General features: G+C 37.4%; 1 protein-coding gene and 1 long non-coding RNA gene across 3 annotated transcripts; both read left to right on the plus strand.

Annotated features, from left to right (window-relative positions):
* The first annotated feature begins 79 nt into the window (after positions 1-79).
* LOC110373855 (failed axon connections) lies at positions 80-25,449 on the plus strand. The gene is made up of 6 exons (XM_021331268.3): positions 80-527; positions 21,741-21,876; positions 22,278-22,480; positions 24,189-24,326; positions 24,816-25,091; positions 25,238-25,449. Exons 1-6 carry the CDS (start codon positions 228-230, stop codon positions 25,313-25,315), a joined length of 1,131 nt encoding a protein of 376 aa, XP_021186943.3. The 5' UTR covers positions 80-227; the 3' UTR covers positions 25,316-25,449.
* On the plus strand, positions 10,889-13,179 carry LOC135117286 (uncharacterized). 2 transcript variants are annotated; one of them, XR_010276765.1, is made up of 3 exons: positions 10,889-11,159; positions 11,496-11,953; positions 12,087-13,179. It is a non-coding gene; the product is annotated as an uncharacterized LOC135117286 (long non-coding RNA). The 2 variants fall into 2 exon arrangements; XR_010276766.1 differs by having other exon boundaries at positions 11,496-11,682; positions 11,834-13,179.

The following is a 25,449-nucleotide window of genomic DNA, read 5'->3' on the forward strand; positions in this document are numbered from 1 at the left end:
AACCCAACCCTGCCCAGCCCTAGCGCCCGCCGCGACCCGCGCAGCCCGCAATACCGCCGCCCGGCCCCGCGCAGTCAGCGACACAACTTAAGCAGTGGGGAACGCGCGTTTCGCTAACTTGCATTGCAGTGAATTATAATTAAAAATCTTTAGCGTTGCTCTTTTGTGTTAATTAAAGTGCGCGCGATAACTTATTAGAGACTGGTTCAAAGCATTTTGCCTGCAAAATGGCCACAGAAGTAATAAATAACGTTCCCGAGAATACTGAGAAAGAAAAGGAAGCGAAGGAGGACGCGCCGGTAGACAATGGACAAACTAAAGAAGATCCACCGGCAGAAAAAGTTGAAGAAAAAGCTGAGGAGAAGAAAGTAGAACCGGCTCCACCTAAGATCACGGTGCACAAAGCTAACTTCGAGAAAGACATCGTTTATTTGTATCAGTTCTCGCGGACTCCTTTGTTGCCGTCGACGTCGCCCTACTGCTTGAAAGTTGAAACATGGCTTCGTTTGGCCGGCATCAAATACGAGGTAAGTGCATTTACTGTATTATTTTAAGTTGCTAGCGTGTTTTTAATTCATAATTTTTAGATTCATTTATATTTTCTGTCATAAATCTTTCATTCGCTCCGCTGTTGTTATATTTTGAAAGTTCATGGTGTTCATATTCATTTGTGCTAAATTAAACAACTGAATGTGAAACCACCAACAATTTTTGATGAAAATAATTACGGCGAATTGGCTTTGCGATTCTTAATTTAAAATCGTTCAATCGTAGGGAATAATTGGTCAAAATTAAGGATAAGTTATTATTCATAAAAAATACCACGCTTTGGTACGGATGGAGTTACGCTATGTTATTATAATAGTACTTAATTATTTTTTTATATATCCTGGTTCGGTATAGACCTCCATGATTGCATTACCAGACGTCCGTCCCTAGCCCCCGCTTCACGCCTGCGCGCGCAGTGCATTCATGACGCCGACTTGTCGAACCCACGGACGACGCCTCGGCGCGTGCGTCGACCATATTTCGCGCAAAACAACTAATTAGGCAAATCACTTTTATTTTCACACTTCCACCAATTAGACAATTTATAATTATGTATTTTATTGTTTGCAAGATAATTACTTAATTATTATTGTTTCTTATGGCGACGATTTTATTTATGTTACTGTAGTATGCTTTTCAGTTAGCTTTTATTTTCAATTTCTACTGGTTTTTCAATCTCCTATGTCATTAAGTATGTCAGAATTTCAACGATAGTCAACGATGTTCTAATGACAGCCGGGACCCACCAATTTATCGCGCCTTCCGAAACACGGAAGAGCTCTTCATGAAAAGATGGTCACCCATCCATGGACCGACCGCGCCAAATGTTGTATGATCGATCGATCCGCGCGGCTTTGACATGGCTCCAAAATGTATAGGGGTAAAAAACTTCACTTTTGCCATCGACATCTAGAGAGAGAGAACGGTTTTTTTCTGAAAAGTTGTTATTGTAGGTATTTTTTGTAAAAAGCTTTTTCATTTTGCTTTTCATTGTCTTAAGTTAAACAAGCCAAAACAAGAGATTGCGGTCATAAGGTGCATAAACCACCAAAGAGTGCACAAAAACTAAAATACAATTTCTACCTCCGCAAAGAAACCTAAATCTCGGTGTGTTTTCGCCAATATGTAAAGTAAGCCCAAACACGAGGCATATTGCTACATACCGTTGAAGAGTTACCTCGACTTCATCGTCTCCAATATCACGTCAGCTATCAACCTCCATTATTTTAGACGTGAGAAGCACACATTTACGTGTCGTTTTGTCCTGTCATTTGGTTTTAATGGTTAAACCTGGAGTACCTATCATCTTTCTTCTTCCTATTTCTTAAGTAAAAACTTTCCATAAACGGATTTAAATACACCAATGATAAGTATGAGGTTTTTCTTTGCGTCAAGTGAACATGATCTTTAGTTTCGAATAACCGTTGCTTACGTACTTCAGCCGGGAACAGTAATTGGATATTTTTATTTGCGTTATTGAAATTGGTATCAAGGGGCGGTATTTCGACATGTTTAGGAACGGAGTCGTATACTTACTTCAGGACCACCAGAATCTGCCAAGGCTGCGGGATAGTCCGATAGAGTTACCGCGGCCCTGTTACATAAAGGGCTTAAGAAGGAACATGCTGGATTTTAGTTCGTAAGAGTCTGACACTCAACAGACAATCGTCAGAATACCTGAGTCTTCCGGTGTTACTGTAATCGGTGGGTATTGAGTCCGCTGTTGGCTTCAACAGAATAGTCGTATAGTTTATTGCTATGGCAACAAATCTAACAGATCCTGGCGGACCTGAGGCTTACCGATTAGTCGTCCAGCTCACATTGGTACGGAACTTCGTTTCTTGAGATAGGAGTTTACTTCAATATCTGCCGGACTATACTTGGCTAGCTTCTAGCAGAATATACGGTTAGCTCATTATTTCTCCTCACTAAACCATTCGCACTTTCAAAAACGAACATCGGCATAGATAATCCAAAAAAGGTCAATCGTCGGGTGTTTACATACGGAAATCATATCATAGACAATCCGTATCCTCCTTTCTTGATTTCGCTGTTCAATAAAACTGGCCCTAATTCTTACGGCTATTGCTAACGGTGATTACCAAGCCTGGATAGGAACGGAAACGTTGGGTGTTCCGGTACGATATTCCATATGAATGAGTGTTCACTGTCAAATGTTACCACTAAGCTTTAGAGATAGAGTTTGAGTTTCCTAAATCGACCCCATAGACGCCTTAGGGTGAAAACTTCGTAAGTACAAAAGACGTATCTTCCTAGAGAGTAATGAGATAAAGAGCAAAAATATATTTCCGAGGTTTTCACTCGACGTTAAACAGAATACGGTTTACTATCAATTTGATCTCGATTCACTAGCCTTCTTATAATATGCTAGGTACGTTAATTGATACCGACTTGGCTTTTCCAAAAGACAATAAACTGTTACGAACTGAGAAGGAAAACAAACAAATATTGACAACAATATATTATTAGGTAACTAAGCATAGAACATCTCTTTTAGGGAAAAATAGAATAATAATTGTAAGACAATATAAATTAATACGTTGTTTTAGAACTAGCAACTGTGGTTTCACTTGTGTCCCGAGGGAACTCCTTAAAAAAGCATTAAATATAGTCTATGTTACTAGGGGATAGTGTAGTTTCCCAACAGTGAAATAATTGTATAATCGGTCCAGTAATTTTGGAATCTTAAGGGCACTAACAAACAAACAAACATAACAATATGTTTCCTCTTTATTATATTAAAGTACAGATTAAATACCTATGTACAGTATTTTAGTAAAATTTTCTGAGTACACCGATCAAGTATGTTGGATGTAATAATAATAGACACGTTATAATCATCCATGTGTGGTGTAGTCTCGTTAGCCAGAGGGAGGGTGTAGGACGTGCTGTATCCGCCCGCGGCCATTGCCCTTTAGTATTAACCTTGTATACATACTTACCATATACACCACTGAACAATAAAACTCGATAATATGTCACAGCCACGCCACAAAACATTCGCATAATTAACTAAATCGACTTTCATTTTAGGCTGGTCACTTATTATAGGCTTTTAATAACTCGTGTCACTAATTTGGTTGTAAATTTTATTAATACGGTAAAAATATACTGTTATCAGGACACGGCCTTGATATCGAAAACTTAATGTATTAGAAAGCAGTTGCTTGTTAACGAACTGTTTAAATATAATATTATTAGAATGATATATCTAATAAATAAGTGAATTGAATATTATAAGTATTAAAATATGGTAAATACAGCTCAGGACTAACCTGCTTCGTAAAACTCTTACAAAACTGTAAAATTAATTAGTGTGACAAATCGGTATGAGGACAGGGCGTGAATAAGGTTACCATAGCGTTAATGGTGACCATAAGTGACACGGGAGCTTACGTTTTATGACAATACAGATATATTTTAGTACGCATTATTGCTTTTCAAGATGGAGGAGAGCATTTAACGAGTCACCAGACTTCTGGAGCGTTCAAATACGCCAAGATACCCAGGCAGACATAATTAATTGTGTTCAAAGATGTCATTTAATATGTTGAGGTCAAGATAAAAAGAGAAGCTCGTTTAATGTATGTACTTAATTGGCTAAGGCGAGTCGACTCACGAACCAGTGGTTCCGTACTTTTTGATTTAACTTTTAATAGAAACCGTAGACTTCGATGATTAATGCTTAATCAAATAATAATTGGTGCTGCTTGAATGCATCCTTTGTTAAGGCACATGGTATTTCTCTGCGATTAGACACTCTGATTCTCATATTGAAACTGAGAAAACAGATTTCATAACATTCTAAATTTACAAAAAAAAAAATCGTCCAACTATCAGAGACTTTTGTGCATTTGAAAAACCGGGACACAAATAAACCTACAAAGATTCAGCCGAAATCAAAACAAAGACAAACAATAACTTCTCTGAAATGCGGGACCCTAACAAAAAAACAACAGGCCCGCTGAACATGTGTTCTCACTACGAAGATCTGTAAGTACTTTTACAACATGATGCGCATTGAATGTACCACGGGCTCGCCACTCGCCACTCGCCCAAGTAGGCACAAGATAGAGTAGATAACACAACTTGTAGGTAAGTAACGCATGATCACTGCGGACTAGGGTCATTCAACTCCAAAGCTCCGATGGGCGGCGATTCAACAAATAGAGACCCACAGTTACACATTAATTTTCAAGATAGACGATAGTGAAATATTTGTTTAATATCACAACGTGTTCCTTAAGCTACAAAGAAATAATAAGTAAACCTTTTTTCTCAAGTATCATGTTTTTTTTTGTAACCAACGATTTCATTTTACATGGTGTGTAATTGTAAACTTTTGCTTGCGATTGTTTAAGCTTAAACCCGATATGTAATACTCAGGAAAATGTTAATTATACAATAAATAATAAAATCTCAAATCGCATTTAATCTTATCAGCTCTATAGAACATGGTCTTAACAGAATCACTTAACATCATAAAAAAAAAATATTTAAATAATCTTTAACTATCTTTAAATTGAAAGTTCAAATTAAAGTTTTGCGTTTATACCAGTTTTCGCGATGTTACCAAAATTGGGGAGTATACTACCTCTAGTTTGATAAATCGGATCATTTATGTATTCAAACTATTCTCCCTTCGCTGTAAAACATTGCGTGCTGTTCTCTTAGCATGTACATAGTGCGCCTATATTAAATAAATGCATAATAATTCAAAATAAACAGCTTGTTTGTATGTCAGTCTCGACTCTTGATGGGTGACTTATGTTCCAAGAATTCAAGTCTGCTGCGTCGTTAACGTAAGGTCACAATTACTAACTATATACAATACTTACTATGTATTGGCATCGGGGCAACTTCCATATTAATTGTTTGATAAACAGATTTTACAAAATGGTTATACATGAAGACCGTAAACATCCTTATTTAACGAACGCTTTGTTTAACTTTAAACTAGTTTACATCAGTTCTGTCCTTTTCATGTTTATCTTTTCCAGCTTATCTTGGTTTGAGTAGATATCGATGAGCTTTTGTTTCCGAATTCCAAATACGCACGTCATTGCATTAGAAGCTTTTCAAATTCATCCTTTCCGGCTATTTAATAGTCTGTGTGCTCTGGCACTGTTTTAAAACAATTACAAATAATAAGAAGGTCCTTGTGACCGGTTCTTTTCTTTTTGTGACCAGTCATAGCACAACTATGTCGTCTTTTCATATTCTTATCATTCTTCGGTACACAGCTTCGTCATGTTGGTTTTAGAAGATTTTTAATTTCATAAGAAACTTGTTTCAATTTTGAACTACTTCCAGAGAGGTTAATCTAGGGACGTGAGTAGGTAATTGCATTTAGGAAAACGCTTTGAAAACGCCGAGTCTGCCAGTGCCAACAAGCACTTAAAACAAACATGTGTTAATTAATGCGACATACTTTCATTCGAGCGCTATAGTTCTACGCGAAGAAAGTTCCTATTCCTAGCGAGAGCGAAGAGTTGGCTAGAGGTTTATTCTTAGTACATATTTTGAGGGAAACATTCGCTATAAGGCTCTCTGAAAAAGTTTGAGGACGAAGTTTGCGGAACTCGTTCGCCTATGTAAACTTTTTTTTGTGTTTGCGAACGAAAAAAATTCATAAAGTTTCTAGTAACTAATAATGGTGGAGGAGTGGAAGTTCTTTTTTTAAACAAAGTAGTACCTACAACTTGTCAGTACTTACTTAAAGTTGGTATATGCACATAGATAATTAAACGTGGAATAGTGCGTTGTATTGTGTGTAATCGATTTCGCTTGTGAGGCATCGGCAACAATGCGTTTATTATTCCCGCTGAGCGTCGTGTTTCATGTTACGTATTTGGTGGAGGAATGCGGCCCGAGGCTCGAGCCCTAGCCGCGACGCACGACGGAAGTGCGCCTTGCTTAATACTACTTTGCAAAGCTGTCTGATTCGTATTCGAAACAGATAGGCTCTATATTAGTAGTACTAACTAGCACCTGCACCGTTATAGTCCGACCTTCATTAAGCGTTATCGCAACGCTCCCCACAAGGAACTCCGACCACCATATTTTTCTCTGTGACCTAATTAATGAAAGTAGACACGTAACTCATAATAATTAGTTTGACTATTGTAATCTTTATTATTTGAAACGCGTTCCTAATGCAACATTAATTTTACGGGTTTGGGATACTGTTACCCGTTTTATGCGTCCAGTTAATTGTAGATTTTTGGAGCTCGTTTCCAGGCTGAAATAAGGCTTCTTTTTTCTCTAGTTATTTTGTCATCCGTGGTTTTTCTAGATCGGACACAAATTCAAAACAATTGACACGTATTATTTAATTGCAGCTGTTGTCAACCGAAAACTTTGACTAGAACACTATGATTCAAATTCGATTTGAGTAAGTCAAATCGGTAACACATGTATGTTGCAATGTGATCGAGAAACCGCAGCAGCGAGTTAGCCAGTGAGCTATGAAATCGTGCTGCCACGGTATGTCGGCTGCACTTTCTCAAGTTCCGGCCAACACTACTTGAGACTATTATCATGAGAAGCTAGTCACTTACTGCCGACATCATAATGCCCAGGTCTTCACGTTCGTTTCTTGATAAGTCAGTCGTTTGCTAATATAACATATAAACTGGTTAACTGAAACTGTCTCGACAAAGCGATTGTCTTACTATTGTATCTGCAACGCGGACGGAATTGGTTCATTTTAACAACCAAATATAACAAGGAAGTTGAAGAACAATTTGACAGAAAAAATTTCAAAGTTTTCTGTATCCATGCCATGTTGTTGACTCCTAGCTAGTGATACAGTGGAAATAAGCCAATTTTCCACTGTCATGACCGTGCTTACACCATGAATAAAGGATGGTGGCTAACGGACCATGACTTGTAAACATTTCACTGCTGCACAGGAACTGACCTAATATAAAAATGACGAGCGGAAATTATCAGGTGTGTGTCACGTTCATGGCTCGGTCAAAACTACCTCTACTGTGGAATCTTGTTTTCATTTTAAAGTCTAGGTGTATATGCAATCAATGGAAGCAGGTGAGCCGGTTATAAAGTTGTTTATATCTTACGTACAACTAGTGTGACGTTTCATAGGAGCTGCAAAGGCCCATTTTGAAATTAACTTTGGACTTTGAGATGAGCCTGCCACAGGCTTGTCATCTTGCCACTCTGTGTTTCAGAATTACAAGAAAAGTTTAGCAATTTTATTCATCTACAATTTACAATTCTGTATCGATAAAATAATGGTACCTAATCTTTTGTGTGGCGTTCAGGATAAACTCTTAGTGGTTTTGGTTAGTTAAGATTAAGATAAACTGATTTTTATTCTTTTAATATCGGGGTGTTCAGGAGGCGCTGTTATTCCGAGACCTTCGGGACTTGATAAAGCAATTCTACCACGAATTCAACAACTGCTAGAAACCGTGATACAATGCATCAACGTTCACCCCAATTCAATACAACATGGGACCCTACGATGATAATTACATTCAATTTGAAGTGTGAGACAGTCATGAAGCTGAAAGTTCATCTATGTAGAAACATCTGTCATAGCAATCGGAGAGCCGCAAATAACAACGCACACATACCTATTGACGATGAACGTTTGTGTTTTGTTTTCGCGCGCTTAGATAACAGGAAAAATATATATGAATGAAATATACGATGAACTGTTCATGCTGATGACTACGGAACAGTACCTGCGTGCACCCACGCGGACACCAGTCCTTGTACAGGAAAATGCCACTTAGTCACCCCTTAGTGCATACCTAAGTAAACAATTGATGAGTAACGGTAGACGGTTTTATGTTAACCTTTTTTTGATGCGTAGGTTGCCATCTAAAATTTGTTTGCCAATGCCAGATCATAAAGTGGAAGTCTGCTGGACTTTTGTTATTTACATAATCTACCTTTAGCCTGAAGTATTCTACATAACTATTCGTCTAGTTCTTTAGATGGATACGAAATGAGAGGGGCAATAACTGTTCATCATAATTCAAATCTTATTTGAATAAGGGTCGTATTGCTTGTACAGGGTGCGAAATTAATCACCCCATTGAATTTGGGAGTAACTATGTATTTTTTTGTAAATGATTGTAAAACTCAGCTTTTTCATTTATAAAGCAGATACCTACAAAATAAGGCATTAATTGATATTAAAAGCTTTTATCGTTTTGCTCAAGAACGCGATATTATAACATAGTTTTGGTAATTCGTACTGGTGGCGGTGCGAAACCACTCTGCTTAGCCTTTTTAGAATTTCTGGATTTTTCTTGTAGTCATAAACCAAGCCAATAAGCTTGAGACTCTTGAAGTTTACAAAGAAAGATTACCATGAGAAATACAGGAACCGTGCACTGGAAGCTCTGGAAAGACTGTTCCAATTCATTCCATTTAATTTAAATAAAATTAAACATCTATATATAATCCAAAAGCTTTTAATTAATTACAAAAATAAAGCTAAAGAACATTGGGTGAGCAATTTTGTCGCCTTGGTATTTACTGTACAAACGACTCGACGGAGATTACCATAAATAAGTTACGGGAGTGTCAAATTAGCCCGACGGACATTGTTACCATACGCATACACCGATACATGACCACTATCCTCATTTCCACTATCATATTTCATTCCTCGATGAGAACTCATTCATAAACTGCATGCACTCGCAAACAGCATTTCTTAAACTTGTTGGTATTCTCAAAGACATGTATATTTATGGCTATGTTATGTTACTACCACTTACATGTTATAAAAATATTCTATTAAGCTTTACGAGTACAGCCGGTGTACCAGTATAATGAGTCAAGAACAGTATTTCTGAAGGTGAGCTAGTTAAAATATATTCCAGTCGGACTATAGGCCTTCGCAAGGTTGTTAAACCCTTATCACGTCCGCAGTAAAATATCTCCGTCTCTTTAGTACATGCTTGCTGCATTTGAGTCGCAAATTACTACACATGCAATATACTATATGTCACTAGTAAGATACGAAGCTCCTTGAATTGGAACGTCATAAAACATAATTATTGAATTCCTCAAATAACTGTTTTCATAGTTATTTGAGCATGATATGTAGATGATACATGTAGTAACAACATCGCGTCTCAACCTAGTACTTGCTTACGTCAATCAATAAACTGAACACTGAAATTGTAGTACAATGGCTGGATCGTTCCCCGAACGATACTGTTTAAGTAACGGTAGCATTGGTAGCACATTGTGCGCTGTGCCGATGTTTACACTTAACACACGATACTTAACAGTAGCGTACATTGTTAAAATTAGCCGTAATTCAATGAACGTTATTTGTTCTATCTAGCTGCTAGTTCACATATTTAGACAATCTGTGTTAAATAGCAGAATCATCGCTTTGAATACCTTTGTTGAGGGCCAACCCTCTCTCGCCGACCCAAGTTGAGAACAATCAAGACTTTTTTAACTTGATAATCGGAACATCCAAGATCAGATCACCCAAGAGAAGGAGTCTTGACGACAGTTTTATTCAGACTAATATAAATCTAATACAATGTGCCTAACTAAGTCCTTATCACTACGGATGGCCGTCGCGGGAGCGCTAGCCATACACCCCGGCGTTACCGCGAATGCTGTATCAGACTAGAAGATGTTATAATGTTTGGGACAGATACTGCATGCATAACTAGATAGGTCTCGTGATTGTTACATAATTAGGACAATACGCGTAACTTATTTCAAAAGATTGTTTGAAAAATGTTATTTTCAACCCCTGAGCCGTTTTGTAAGCGTCATCGCGCCATTGTCATCTATACCTAAGAAATGTTTCTGAAGCTTATCTTATAACAGTACGTATTAATTTCTTCACCCATATCTTATTTAGAGATTAATAGTGCCCAAATAGGAGTGAGTCTTGGTCTGTTGAAATTGTCATGATTAGGTGAGGGAACGCCTAGACGCGGGGGTCGGCAACCGCGAGGGCTTCGACCTGAATCTGATGGCGAGAGCGCCTGCGCGACCCCGCCCGGCAACACGCGGCCCGGCTGGCCATCGACCAACCCCGGGCCCCGCGCCCCGGCCCCCGCGGGGTGCGCCTGCCGCCCGGCCCGGAGCCACGAGCCCTCTACTCGAACTATACTTTAATACTCACTATTTATCTGTATGCCAACACACAAAAAATGCCCTGCCTCTAAGTATACACTGATAACGACCCCTGACAGACAGCTTATTTGTTACTTTAATAAACTAAGCTCATTATCCTCTACATTGTAGCCATTCGAACAATGTCTTTCTCTGTACAAATTTTGTAAGAATTATTTTCAGCTTATCATATTTTTATCGCCTGGAGTCATAGAGCAACACAGGCCACCGGCGGACCGGAGGGGAGTAGCCATACACAGGCGTTCCCCTCTGTCAAAGTACAAGTCCAAATGGTCCTATGCGTACAATAAAACTAGTTGCAACTAAACTATTCGCTAGACTAAATCTAGTTGCGTGAGTGAATCGACGTCGTCGTAAAAAATGCCGAATTGTTCTGTTTTTTGCTGCAAAAAGAGATCTGCCACGTCAAATTTACAAAAAGATGGCGTTACCTTTCATATGTAAGTAATTTTTAATTACGTTATTGCTATTTACTTCTTATAAACTTAAAAACTGCAATATTATCAATCGTGTTGTTTCGGATTTGTTTACCAACTAAGGCCGTGCGTCTTCATACAAAACGCGGATCGGTCGAGCGACAGATCCGAGTCTTTTTCCTAGAATTCGCTGTCACCGAGCGAGTGTTGTTGCCGGTTTGTTTGTAGATAGTTATCGATGAAAATGAGAAAGGTCAAGTCAAATCGGAGAAAGTTTTGAGATTAGGTTTTCTGATTTAAATAAAATTACTGAGTGAGAACGTCAACTACATATAATGTGTTTTTATTTATATATTGCAGGTTTCCTAAAGATCCAAATTTAAGAAATATATGGAAGACATTTTCTCATAACAGACCAACCTGGATTCCCACAAGAAATAGTGTCATTTGCTCAAATCATTTTAAGACCTCTGACTTTCAAGTGTTGGCGAACAATAGGAGGAGATTAGTCGATGGCGCCAAACCAACCGCCAACTGTATTTGTTCCGTAAGTTTTTATTTTATTCATGTGCAAGGTCATAGATAATATAATACTAGCTTAGGTAAACGAATAGTACATTCCACATGATGTACCTCGTTGACGTTAGTCATAGTGGTGAAATGAAGCCTACATTTTTAAACTTAATCTAATTTTCCAGAATCATCGACAATCATTAAATATACCAGATGAGAGGTTATCATCTAATGGGCCCATTAATGACACTCGGACTATTCCTAATTCATTGACATCACCGTGTAGATCGTCAACTCCTCAAAATGTGAGTTGTTTTTAAATCGTTTATTGTAGAATCGCATATTGATAAATTTGTCATTCCTTCTATTTTACTGTTGAGATTAAGTAAATTATGTAAAGATATGATAAGAGATAATTATTTATTCATTTGTTTTCAGACTCAGTCAAAGGAAACATCTAAAAAATCTGCTTCAATTCCCACTACTGCACTTACACCAAGAAAAAGAAAAATGCAGCAACAATTAGATTGTCAGAAAAAAAAAATTAAAAGGCTACAAGCTAAAATCTTTTCTTAAAGAAAAAAGTTGCTGGGCTAGAAGAAATTCTTCAGAGTTTAGATGAAAAAGCTTTGATAGATAAAGAGGAAAGGATGGTCCTGGAAAAAATAGGCGTTGAAGAAGCAGAGCTTATTAAGCGTCAATTAAAGAAATGTAAAAGTGGAAAGCTCTCACGAGCCAAGTATTCACCAGAACTGAGGTGTTTTGCTCTAACTCTCAACTTTTATTCCCCCAAAGCTTACAAGTATGTTCGTAAAACGTTTGGGACGTGTTTACCTGCTCCGCGTACTTTAACTAAATGGTATAGTAATATTGATGGACGGCCCGGTTTTACCAAAGAAGCCTTGGCGGCCTTAAAATATAAAGCCGATGCCAATCCACATAGTAAAATTTACTGTACTTTAGTTTTCGATGAAATGAAAATAAAGACACAATCACATGACAATCCAAGTGGTGACAGACGATTCGGATATATTGATTATGGTTTCGATTTAATAACTGATAATACAGATGAAGCTACAGATGTCCTAGTTTTTCTATTAGTAGGCATTAATACTCCATGGAAAGTCCCAATCGGATATTTTTTAGTTAAAGGTACAAGTGCTAAGTTAAAAGCTCAACTTGTAACTAAAGCGTTTGAATTAGTACATGAAACCGGAATAGAAATAAAAGCGTTAACGTGTGACGGCGCAAAAGCAAATTTAGCGATGGCTACGGAACTGGTTGCTGCTTAGTTGCAAATAAATTGCAAACTACTATATTAGATCCCACAACGGGGCAACGAGTTCACTTTTTTTTAGATCCAAGTCACATGTTAAAATTAATTAGAAACACTTTTTGTGACTACAAATGTTTTTACGATGATAATGAAAATAAAATTCAATGGTTATTTGTGGAAGCATTACATAAAATACAGGAAGAAGAATTATTTTACATGGCTAACAAATTAAAAGCAAATCACATTTATTACAAAACAAAATAATGAATGTTCGCCTTGCAGCACAATTGTTCAGCGGAAGTGTTGCTGATGCGCTTTTGTTTTGTGAAAAGAATTACATTTATCGGAGTTTAATGGATCAACTGCAACTGCGAAGTTTATTTCACTGATAAACGACGTTTTGATATATTGGATTCCCGGTCACGTCAAACTGGTTATAAAGAGCATTAAACCATGAAAACTTTGAGAAAGCTTTTCGAAAATGGATGAAGCTCAAAGCTTTTGTTGAGCTTATCAGCCCATGTAAAGAAACGCAACGGGGAGTCGCATAAAATTAAATTAGTAGATTCTCCTCGATACACGGGTTTTTAGGATTTTGATCTGCATTGAGAGTACCAAATCTATCTTTCGAGATTTAATACAAAACCAACAAAATGGCCTCAAATATATGCCACTACATAGGATAAGCCAAGATCACCTCGAACTATTTTTTCCATAGTAAGGAGTCATGGTGGTTATTGCGATAATCCCTCAAGCTCCCAGTTTGAAGCAATTTATAAAAAATTCTTGTTAATACAGAATTAACACAAACGGGAAACGGAACGAACTGCATTCCATTGGAAAAATTACGATACTGAATTGCACATCTGCACTAGAAAAATTAATGCTTCAACAGTACGACAATACAATAGCAATGACGCTACTGACGAACACAATTTTGATAATTTTACTGACGATTTAATTGATGAGATTGAAGCTCTAACTTTTTATCCCCTTTGCGGAAAAAGTTGTGGAGTACATAGCGGGATATGTTATTTTCTCAACAAAAAATTAAATGCAATACGTGCATTAAAGGTTTGCTTGGGCCGATTGATGAAAAAGTTTAATTCACCAGAAAAGCAAAGGAAAGTTACTGTATGCCTCAAAAGAAGTTATACTTTTATGCCGGATTTGTGAAAAGACATAAGAAGACATTTAAGTGACGACAATAAACCTACACGATCTTGTACCACACATGAAGTTGTGACACGTTCCTTAAAACAATTTATTGGCAAAGACTTGTTTCCCTCAATCAGTTACCATTCACACGAAAACGATTTTACAAATCATAACTTGGAATTAGCAAGATTAATAATGCAAAAATATGCTGATACAAGAATTTCTTTCTTAATGAAAAAAACAAACCCCCAAAAATGTATTCGTCATATTTATAGAAAATTAATCCATTTTAAAAACCAGTGATAGTTCCGTATCAGTATCTTATCAGTAGTTTTTAAAAAGGATTAGTTTTATGTTATTAAAAAAAAATGGTAATTTTATTTGTTATATGTGATTTGATTATACATAATAAATAAAGTCAATAATAATATCTGCCTTTGAATTTAAAGCTAATTTCCCTAACCGAGTTTTTGAATTTATCGATAATGCGTATCGACAGTTGTACAGCTATGGGTGTAAGGACTTGTTAGTGTAGTTGCGTCATATTATTATACTATTATGACACGGATTGTTTAAATGTGTGTGTGAAATTGTTAGTGTATTTTTCAATTGTCAGAGTGTGCGTTTCGTAGTGACATAGAATGTTTTTGTGTGAGAATTTGAGAATGTGTGATTTCCCCCCGCAAAAAATGACAGACAGTTTTGTATCGGTAAAAAACGCAATGGCTACTCCCCTCCGTGTTGCTCTATGCCTGGAGTAGACAAACTTTTACTGTTTTCAATATGAACACTCTGTGTTAACATATTATTTATGTATTGTGCACATCATTTTTCACATTATACATTTTTGTACATTTATACAACACTTTCTCTTTTGTATAAATAAACAAAGCTCACGCAAACATGTAACAAAATTGCAGTTTTGTCCAATAATTTTCTTGTTGCTTGGCGAATGATAATGGCGAATACTGGCAGTGCGTATTCTATTTTATTGTGGATGACAAGTGACAACTATGTAAGACCTTAATGACACATGTAAGAATACAGCCAGGACCCACGTGTACAAAAATATATAAAAATTAATTATTATATCGCTGAGTCTATAATGTTGTCTCCATTTACTGATGGCCGCTCTTTGTTAAAAGAAGGATATCTAAATATGGCCTGGCCTCAATAAAATCAATAATTTACATTTTGCTCGTAACGTACAGAGGCATGTCATAAATTATTACACATGTCATTTATTATTATCGAGGACAATTTCATCCATACGAGACCCTTTATTATAAGCATATACATATGAATAATAGTTGGCTCTTGATGTAGAAGATTTAATTCATCTATAATGATATATGGTATGATAGGACGTGATTGATAATAATAACTGATAATGATGGCCGGGGCTCAGTGATGAGAGGCGCGACGGGCGGGGCCGCTGCCGGCCGGTGAACCTCGCCAGTCGAAATCAATACAGCTGCTCTCCCCGCTGTCGGCGGCCCGCGCGAAGTCTGGAGCCCGTTGTCATGGATACCGTGCCAGATAAACCAAACGGTTACACCCCGCCGCCCTCACCCCCGCCCCAGCCCCGCCACACCCGCGCCGCCCGGCCCTGTCCCACCGAGCCCTATACATATTTAACTCTCTGTGGTTACAACTAACAATCCCAAACTTTTTTTGACTTTATACCACGTGGGATGAAGTACAAAAGACGTCATGAGAAATCTTACAAATTATAAACTTTAACAATTTGAACAACATTGTTCCAATAGCAACGTGACCGCTCTTTGTGTGAAGAAACTTTACTCCCCTGATTAAAATATTTTTAGCACCCGGCAAAGTTAGGGTCAAGTTGGAAACCTCATGAATTAAGAGTTCATGGTAAATAACAGCCGCACGGGTCGATCGAACACAAAGTTAAGCAACGCTTGGCGCGGTCGATCCGTGGATGGGTGACCATCCTATCATGGCGAGTTCCACCATGATTCGAAAGGCACGAAAATTGATGGGTCCCGGCTATCATTTGCACATCTTTGACAATCGTTACTGCTAGCCAGAAGTCAGAAAGTACTAAGAAAGAGTAACTGGGTTGAGGGGGTTAGAAGGGCACTCAATTGCATCAGTTAAATGGACTGAAAGTCGACCACACCATTGATGGAATAAGACGGATTGTGATGAATCTAGAGTAGTTATTTCAATGCTCTAAAATTGTTTTGATGGTGACAAAGATGTGATCAGAAGGGTCTTTACGTAGAAGCGCGGTAGAAGGCTTAACATAGGATTTAACGCAACGCCATAATTTACAGTTTTCCTGAATGAAGATGTTATCATAATTTATTGCTGTTTCTGCATAATTTTCGTAGATCAGATCTATATATGCTGGAAGTAAATATCTTTATATCGGGTGTGTCGTTCACAATCACATTAAATCATATCGCATATATACTTTATGATATTCTATGGCGAATTGTAAAATAAATAACCTAATCCATTCAGTGATTTAACCACGAGTCATTTTTCGTTTTTATAATTTACAACATCATGTGTAAAGCAGAGATAAAGTTAGGAGTATCGTATGTTTTGATCAGTTGACAGCTGTCAGTTTTCAAGGGAGAATTTCAGTTGTTTGTAATGACTGACTTTTATATGGTGTTCTAATTTTTGCACATTTTTATTCCATTTACTTTGTTTGAAAAATACATTTTTTTTTATTTTTACTTATTTTTCTTTTATCTTTGTGTTAATCGACATATATTAACCAGTATATTAACGCATTTCATTTAATGTGATTATGAACGACACACCCGATATATATTACTGTAAAATCCCGAACTATGGTAAATCCTAAGTTTTTCCAGTAAAACCTAAGATTAACCGACATATAAATGTATTATGTACAATCATAATTAAGATTTGTCCAAATTCACTTCAGAAAAATAGGTATATGACGAAAGCATTTCATAAGAATAATATAGTGCTGGCTTGCCTTCCAAAAATCCGGGACTCCTTGTCTGGTGGAAACATAAAATAATAAATTAATAGTAAAAAAAAAAAACACTAGAAAAGACGCCTGTATAAATTTGTAAAAATAATTACAAGACTTTAGCAAGTCCGAACACAGCTGTGATACGGTATTATCATGAAGTTCCAGTTCATATCTTCCGGCTCCATCATCAGATCAGTTCGACGTTGCCATATTATTGTATTGTAGAATCAGAACTATATACAGCTGACAAACATAGTTAATTGTACATCAGGAAAATAAGTCTAATAAAAGCTTACATAGGGAATTAATTAATCAGCATGAAATAGTCTTTGAACATGTGTGATTAATCTTTTTTTACTAAGTATTAAAAACTTGGAATGAAAGTCATAACAGAAAATCATTGAAAAAACTTTAATAAAACAAACTGCTGACGATGGGCAGATGGTAGGAGAGCCTGATTTAGTGTAGGCCTCGCTCCTTTAGGCCTCTTTTGAGCTGCCGTTTTCTTTCTGACGCTACCAAAATAAAATTTTAAATTAAAAAGAGACCTGAAACCGTATAAAATAAACTTTTTTTAAAGACCGTTCAGACAGACCGGCTAGGAGAGGAGAGCAAATTCTTAACACGTTGAAAATCGAGTACTTAGTATTTGAAGAAAGGTTTATTTTTGCATGTGCACTGCTTTTGTCATTAGGAATGCTCGTAGGCGCTCGGTGTGAAATAATAAGAGGAGCCGACGACCGGAGCCGACCGGCTCCGATCGCGTACTTTTTCTCGGTCTTGCAGACGTATGGTTCCGATTGCATCTCACGCAGCCGATCGGAGCCGATTCCGGTCTGTGTGAAAAGAAAAATGCGCGCCGATGCTCTCCGAGCCGGTCTGTCTGAACGGACCCTTAGAATACCCGCACACTGCACTCAAATAGTCGGCCGACAGTTGGCATACAGACGTTGATATGATAGGTAGACAGCGCCTACGTCAAAAGTACTACTTTGTATTTAACTGACAACTTGCTGATTTATTTTTGCAAGGCGCAAAATGTATTTTTTTTTAATTTTATTAATTAACTAGCTTCTGCAAGCGACTTCGTGCGCGTTAGATTCGGACTTTGTGCAAAAAGAGGACGAACGAAATAATAACCAGCCTATCCAATTATCTAAACCTACGCGTACCTACTACTACTTCACCTAAATAGCAATAAAATATAAACAATTAATAATTTGAAACTTGAACGAATATTTTTAAACATTGCCAAAATAACTAATACTTGTCTATTTTATAAAATAACAACAAAAGATGGTAAAAATAAATAAAATGTTTAAAGTTGTTTGTATAAATAAGTGTATTTTAAGTTTGATGTAGATATGTCTCTAAAGTCGTCAATAAAATTATTGTCGGTCAATAAGGTTGAACCACGGTTGAACACTCTGACTCAGTGGCGTAGCGTGGGGGGGGCAGGGGGGGCACATTCCCCGGGCGGCAGCTTTTAGGGGGCGGCAAAATTTACCCAATTAAAAAAAAAATTGTTCGCAACTAGTATCTGCGCTACATAAAACTGTCTAACAATAACAAAACATTAAACAAGTTGAAACTTTTAAAACTTAAAATTAATTATTGTTAAAATTTGGTACTTAAAACACACGTGACACTACATTTTACGTTATTTTGGTTTTGAGTCTTCAATAAAAAATAATTAAAATTTCGCGCTCGCTTCGCTCGCGTATTCAGAAACTGTATGCGCTTGATTTTGCATTTGTCAACAAACAGAAAGTTAAGTACGTTTGGGCTTTTTACGTAATATTTGGTTTAAGTCCCATAAAAATTTCGCGCTCGTTTCGCTCGCGTATTCAAAAACGATATGCCCTTATTTTTGCATCTATCAACAAAGAAAAAGTTAAGTACGTTTGGGCTAAATTTTACGTAATTTTTGTTTTAAATCCGATAAAAATTTCGCGCTCGGTTCGCTCGCGTATTCAAAAACGATATGCCCTTGTTTTTGCATCTATCAACAAACAAAAAGTTAAGTACGTTTGGGCTAAATTTTACGTAATTTTTGTTTTAAGTCCGATTAAAATTTCGCGCTCGCTTTGCTCGCGTATTCAAATACGATATGCCCTTATTTTTGCATCTGTCAACAAACAAAACATTAAGTATGTTTGGGGCTAAATTTTACGTAATTTTTGTTTTAAGTCCGATAAAAATTTCGCGCTCGCTTCGCTCGCGTATTCAAAAACGATATGCCCTTATTTTTGCATCTGTCAACAAGCAAAAGTTAAGTACGTTTGGGCTAAATTTTACGTAATTTTTGGTTTAAATCCGATAAAAATTTCCCGCTCGCTTCGCTCGCGTTCGTATTTGGAATTTTAATACCTTCCAGAAATCAAGTAACAAAGATATAAAAGAAAAGTCTACTTGAGAACCTCCCCCTTCTGCCGGGGCTGCGGGTTGTTCGAAAGAGTTACCATAAAACATAAAAGGCCTTCGACAGAACACGACGGTTTTTAATCAGTAAGAGTCTGGCACTCCCTCGCCGCTGCTAACCCACAGCGGGAAGGGTCATTTGATGATTTTTAACGTCGATACAAAAAAAAAACCTTTTTTTGAAGTCGGTTAAAAATGACAAACGGCCAGTAACACTTGTTAAAAAAAAATACACGGGAAGGGGCGGCAAAATCGACAACTGCCCCGGGCGGCAGGTACCCACGCTACGCCACTGCTCTGACTGAACGTCTTAGTTCAAATTCGTAGCTCAAAAATGATCCTTATAGCATGACTCGATATCCACGTGTGATTTATTTCATGTATTTCATGGTGTTTTGGTGTTTCTTTACCGATTTACATGATTCTTTCTATATTGAATAAGTACGTAATAATGTTAACTTTTTTAAATTAGTGTCAGTGAGAGTATTATATACGCAATAGTAGACAAATATAAATAGAAAGCTTCGAACTGCTAAGCTATTGAGAGTTACACGTGTTATTGTGAGCCAACCATAAAAGTTAGACATATGCTGCCATGGTATATGTGTTCCATAATGTTAAGGAGAACATTTCCGTCATACATGGTTTCGGTGTAGCTTTAACCATAAGGGCTGCACACGCGACGAAAGCTTAAAAAAAAATTGAGTAATTTCTCCCGTTTTCCCAACATTTCCCTTCACTGCTCTATTCCTATTGATCGTAGCGTGATGAAAACCTATAACCTAACCTGCCCAGGAGTATGAAGAATAATTAATTGTACCAAGTTTCGTCAAAATCCGTCAAGTAGTTTTTGTTTCCATAACGAACATACAGACAGGCAGACAAAAATTTTACTGATTGCATTTTTGGCATCTGTATCGAACACTAATCACCCCTAATATATATTTTGGAAGTATATTCAATGTACATAATTGAATTCTCTACAGATTTATTATAAGTGTAGATTAATAAGGTAGCAACTCAGGGTGAAAAAAAAAACTCAAGACTTTTGCGCCTTTTCTTCGCACTGAATATCTTCAAGGAGCAATTCGTAGCAACTAATGGTAGCTGGTAGCAATTAGGTTGCAACTCTCTATATGCATTTCGAGAGGATCGGTAAAGAGTTACAGTTAACTACACTGTCATACTTATAATATATCTTGACACCTTAAAATAAATGCCTGATCTTTGTACAGTTACATTTTTATGAACCCTAGTGCTCGCTCATGTGATTTTATTCAGATGACGGCTACTTACGTACTTACATTCTTCCCAAAACAATGAATAAAATAATATAAGATGTGGTGTTCTCGGATCTTTTTTCGAGAGTTTATCAGAACCAGATATAATTTGTTGAACAGACGAAAATAGTAAAGGAAAACGGCATGAAGAAATCGAAGTCCCCCCCCCGCCCCCGCGTGCTTAGTTCGCACTTGACCGATTTTCTCATGTAACAGGAATATTGGTTATTAAAAATAGATAGCAATATCCGGCTTCAACAAGTTTTCTATTAAATGCTTTCCTACCTTACCTGTTTATTAACTAGCTTGGTCTTAAAATAAAATATTTGCGAATAAAAGTACCGTTTTCTGTCGTAGTGACTTGTGGCAAAATTAAATAATTTTTCTTTGCCTAATTTATTATGTAAGTTTCAGGTAGTTATTGTATTGTACACATATGAGTTTTGGTTGTGGCGCGGGAAGCTTTTGTCATGTGATAAGTAAAGTAAAACTGATGATTTTTATGAATTTTGCAAGCGTATAGAATCACACGCGTCATATCGCAACGTATCTCAGCAGGTGCAATATGAGCGCGTATATTTTCAAACAATGCCGCGAGTACCGTGGCTGTAAAATATCTAAATCGTCTGAAATTGACACTGAACATAAATATGTGTGTTCAGATTTAAAGATCTTCAGCTCTTTTGCTCACGTGGTTATCGTTTACGTTTTCTGTTGTATCAATCAACCCTTGAGTCGTAACTTAATATATAATAATTGGGTATTTTTATTGAATTTTGGATACCTGTTACTGTAATTATGTTTGTAAGCGAACACTATAGCTGAGTTGGTAATGAGCATTGCATCTAGTGCGAATTTTTAATATTTTCAAATCATAAAATGCGACTGCATTTCACTTTAGACAATCTAAAATTACCACACTAGCTAAGACACAATTTGATAATGCTTATAACGACTATATATTTTCTTTACAGAATGTAGATCACAAAGCCAAATTTCGATCCAAGAAGGGCCAATTGCCTTTTGTGGAGCTGAATGGAGAAGAGATCGCAGACAGTACCTTCATTATCAAGCAGCTGTCCGAAAAGTTCAACAAAGACCTCGATGCCTGTGAGTAAACCATTCTTCTGCCAACTTATGAATAAATAGGTATCATCTTAAATAAAGAATCCCACTGTCTAGGAACGATAGATCATCATAATCAAGTATAAGTTCACCATCATTGACTTGAGATGTTGTAGTTCTTTGTTTGGTCCCCAATATACATATGTATGTTTTCAACAAACTTTAAAGTTTTCTCTATGTAGGATATATAGGTAATTAGGTTGTTACGTGCGTCATCGATGAAGGCTGGCCGGGGCTCGCAGCTCAGTATTGATGTTTATTATATTCAGCGGAGGCTAACAGGAATTCCGGCCGGGCTGAGTCCTAGTTCCCTAGATATTCTGTGCCGTCGCGCATGTGCATAGAGGCTAGCTGTCCTGCTTGATATGACCTGATTGTTATTCTAGCTCTGACGCCGGAGCAACGTGTCGTGGCTCATGCTATGATCTCTATGGTGGAGAACCATCTGTCTTGGGTCGTTCTATGGTGGCGCGCTAAGTATCCCGAGAGTGTCATCAAGGGGTATCAAGTGAATCTTCAGAACGCGCTCAACACTCGGCTTCCCAACCCGATACTGAACTTCTGCTACAAGCTGACGGCTGCCCGAAAGGTATGTACGCTTACTTATCACTTTAATTTCTTGTGTTTGTCTGTAAACAAAGAATGTTATGCATCGTGTCTCGATAATTCGCTAATAGATAAGTTTGAATTTTTAAAAATGTATTTTCAATTTTTGAGATTTTACGTGTAAATAGGTCACATCATTATTAGAACATTGAGGTTTTACGTTTGATTGATTAATTAAATCAAATGATTCTTTCTTTGCTCCGGTGCGTTGCAGTCTTTGTGACCACTAAACCTGGTTGACCTCAACATACAAAGGTTGACCCAATTAGCAAAGGATGCTCAAGGACGATCCTTGAAAGTGCAGCAACATATCCCATTCTTTGTTTGTTCCTTCAAGTAGAAGAAAGCAACAGTTTTCTCATTTTTCGGTCATTGTGCGAAATAGGTCAAAGGTCACTTACTGCAGCCAATGTTTTAACCTTTAACGCAAACCAGTTGCTTCTTTATTGCCAAAATAGTATCTTGGTATGTTTGACGTTGTGCGGATCTTTGTCTTGAGAGGGCCGCCTTTTACCTGTTGAGCGTCTTGGCCATTTCGGTCGGGGTCGTCTTACTAGTGGATTTGTAGGTTCAGGAGGTAATTCAGGTCCTAGAACTATACGCAGTCTCTATCGATCGCTGGCCCCTGGGCAAGTAGACAAAGCCCCAATAGACAAAGGGACCTAAGTGAAGGGTTAGGGCATACCTTTATTTGTGCTGAGAGTACTAATAAGCCTTATTGGTTTTTTGCTAGTTACATATTGTCAGAAGCCACATCTCTTAGAACAAAGAGATGTGACCTCATTTCTGTTCAGGATCTCACAACATATCAATCGTAGGTTTTAAGCTTAAGTTTTAGGCGGCTATTAGGTTTGCTTAATTCAATACTGGCCTTTGTTTAAAAGTTTATGACCTATTTCGGCCATACTAACGATCATTACTGATACACTTGAATTCAAATTTCTATAACTATTAATATTCGAAAATTATGCGATGGAAGAGATAAATAAGTTTACATATTATACATATATTTACAATACATTTTACCCAGTAGTAAATTAAAGCTTCTTCTTCATTTACTGGACAGTAAAGACGGCAAGTCCAAGTACCTTCAATTTAATGCTACGAGCAGTTTCGTTTCTGATCTACACAAATCCCATATTATAAGACTATATCAAGTCTTCCTTTGTTACGCTGGAGACTGATGAAAAAGGTCTTACGTTAAAGAATAAAATCTTGATAATCTGCTAGCGGAAGTGAAACTCTACAAGGGCTAGAACAGACTATTGTACTTGAACATAACTTGAACCATAATTAAATTTTTCTTTAAAAAGATCTGACGTCAGCGCTTTTAATAACGCAGTGCATTTTATTAAAAGAAGCTCTTTGATAAAAGTCCTTTGACTAGTTTTCTGCACTTTTTATAGCTTCGTTTTGCCTTGTACTTTGTTACTTACTTTTTCGATCTAACTTTTAATATTACATATTTCTTTATTTACGGGCTGATTCTCGTAGCTTCACCCGTATCTCGTGGAAAGTACTTCCAGTCCCTGGATAGAATATAGATAAAAGAATATACATAGATGAACTAAATACCCTGGGATAATAGTATACTGCTTCTCAGCCTGGAAATAAAATAAATCGATCCAGTAGTTTAAGAGCTTTTAGAGTACAAACGAATAAATATTTATAATGAATATCTTGTATTTCAGGGCATGAAAAAAGCCAAGGCTCATGGCATTGGAGTGCACTCCCAGGAAGAGATTCTTGAGTTTGGTAAAAATGATCTGCGGGTTCTTTCGGATCTTCTGTCAGATAGACCTTTCTTTTTCGGAGATGAGCCGACTCTTGTAAGTATACGCTACCTACATACATACATAGATTTATGTCCGTAATGAAAAAAAAATATCTAAGTAACTGAAACAATTATACCGGAAATTTAAAAAAAAAACTACTACACTTAATTTGTTAACGATTTATTGATATTGTGACCAGTGCCATCTGTTGGGCCTGCAAACCAACACAAATTCATCAAACTACAGATGGTATTTTGCAACGGGTGCGACAGCCTATCTGAACTCTTAAACCTAGTTACCCGGGCAACCCAATACCCCTTGGTAAGACTGGTGTCAGACTTACCTGCTTCTGACTACCCGTAACGACTGCCGAGAATGTAATGGCAGCCGGGTCCTAACTAGTAAACATATTAATCAATATTTTTAAATGTAAATAGTGAAGGGTGGGCATTTTGGGGGCTGTCTTATGAAAATCCCTGACGTTCAAAAATGCCGTTTTGCAGCCAAGTTTGAATAAAAGATTTTTGATTTTGATTGATCCAGCTGGACGTGGTTACGTTCGCCAACCTCGCACAAGTCCACTTCATCGACAAAGAAGTGCAGCACCCATTGCGAGATGCCATGAGCGAGATGTTCCCCAACCTGGTGGGACTGGTGTCCCGCATCAAGGAGCGCGCCTACAACGACTGGGATGATATCTGCTCCACCCTGGATCTAAACGCGCATCTCCCGAAGCCGGTCAAGGAGGTGAAGGAGACGAAGGAGGGCACCGGCCCGGCTGAGAAGCAGCCCCTGCCCGATGAGCCGGAGAAGGGAAAGGTACGTTTCAATACTTTTGTCTAACCTTCGACTTAGCTTTAAAAATTAAAAAAATATTTTATTTTTTTGAGATGAAACTTGTTTCCTGATTAAATAATAGTCTATTGGTCTTGTTTTCCGTTCTGATTGAGTTCCTATCATTACAGGGAGATGAAAAAGAGAAGGAATTAGAAAAGGAGGCCGACGAGAAGGGCAAGGAGAAGGACAACGAGAAGGAGAAGTAAACGAACACCCAGTGTACGGCGCTGCAACTCATATACCGTAATAATTAACAAGTTGAATTATACTCTTAAGAGTCAGACTCGTAGATTCTGTATATTGTAAGTGTGTAAATCCATTTGTCTTTCCCGTTACTTTC

Source organism: Helicoverpa armigera, chromosome 1, assembly GCF_030705265.1.
Source record: "Helicoverpa armigera isolate CAAS_96S chromosome 1, ASM3070526v1, whole genome shotgun sequence".
Lineage (NCBI taxonomy): Eukaryota > Metazoa > Arthropoda > Insecta > Lepidoptera > Noctuidae > Helicoverpa > Helicoverpa armigera.

What these genes read in the sequence shown, in the direction of transcription:
- LOC110373855 (XM_021331268.3), top strand. Translation starts at nt 228, where the DNA reads ATGGCCACAGAAGTAATAAATAACGTTCCCGAGAATACTGAGAAAGAA. An exon ending in CAACAAAGACCTCGATGCCT is followed by an intron (nt 21,877 to 22,277) that starts GTGAGTAAACCA and finishes TTGTTATTCTAG; the next exon opens with CTCTGACGCCGGAGCAACGT. An exon ending in TCGGAGATGAGCCGACTCTT is followed by an intron (nt 24,327 to 24,815) that starts GTAAGTATACGC and finishes TGATTGATCCAG; the next exon opens with CTGGACGTGGTTACGTTCGC.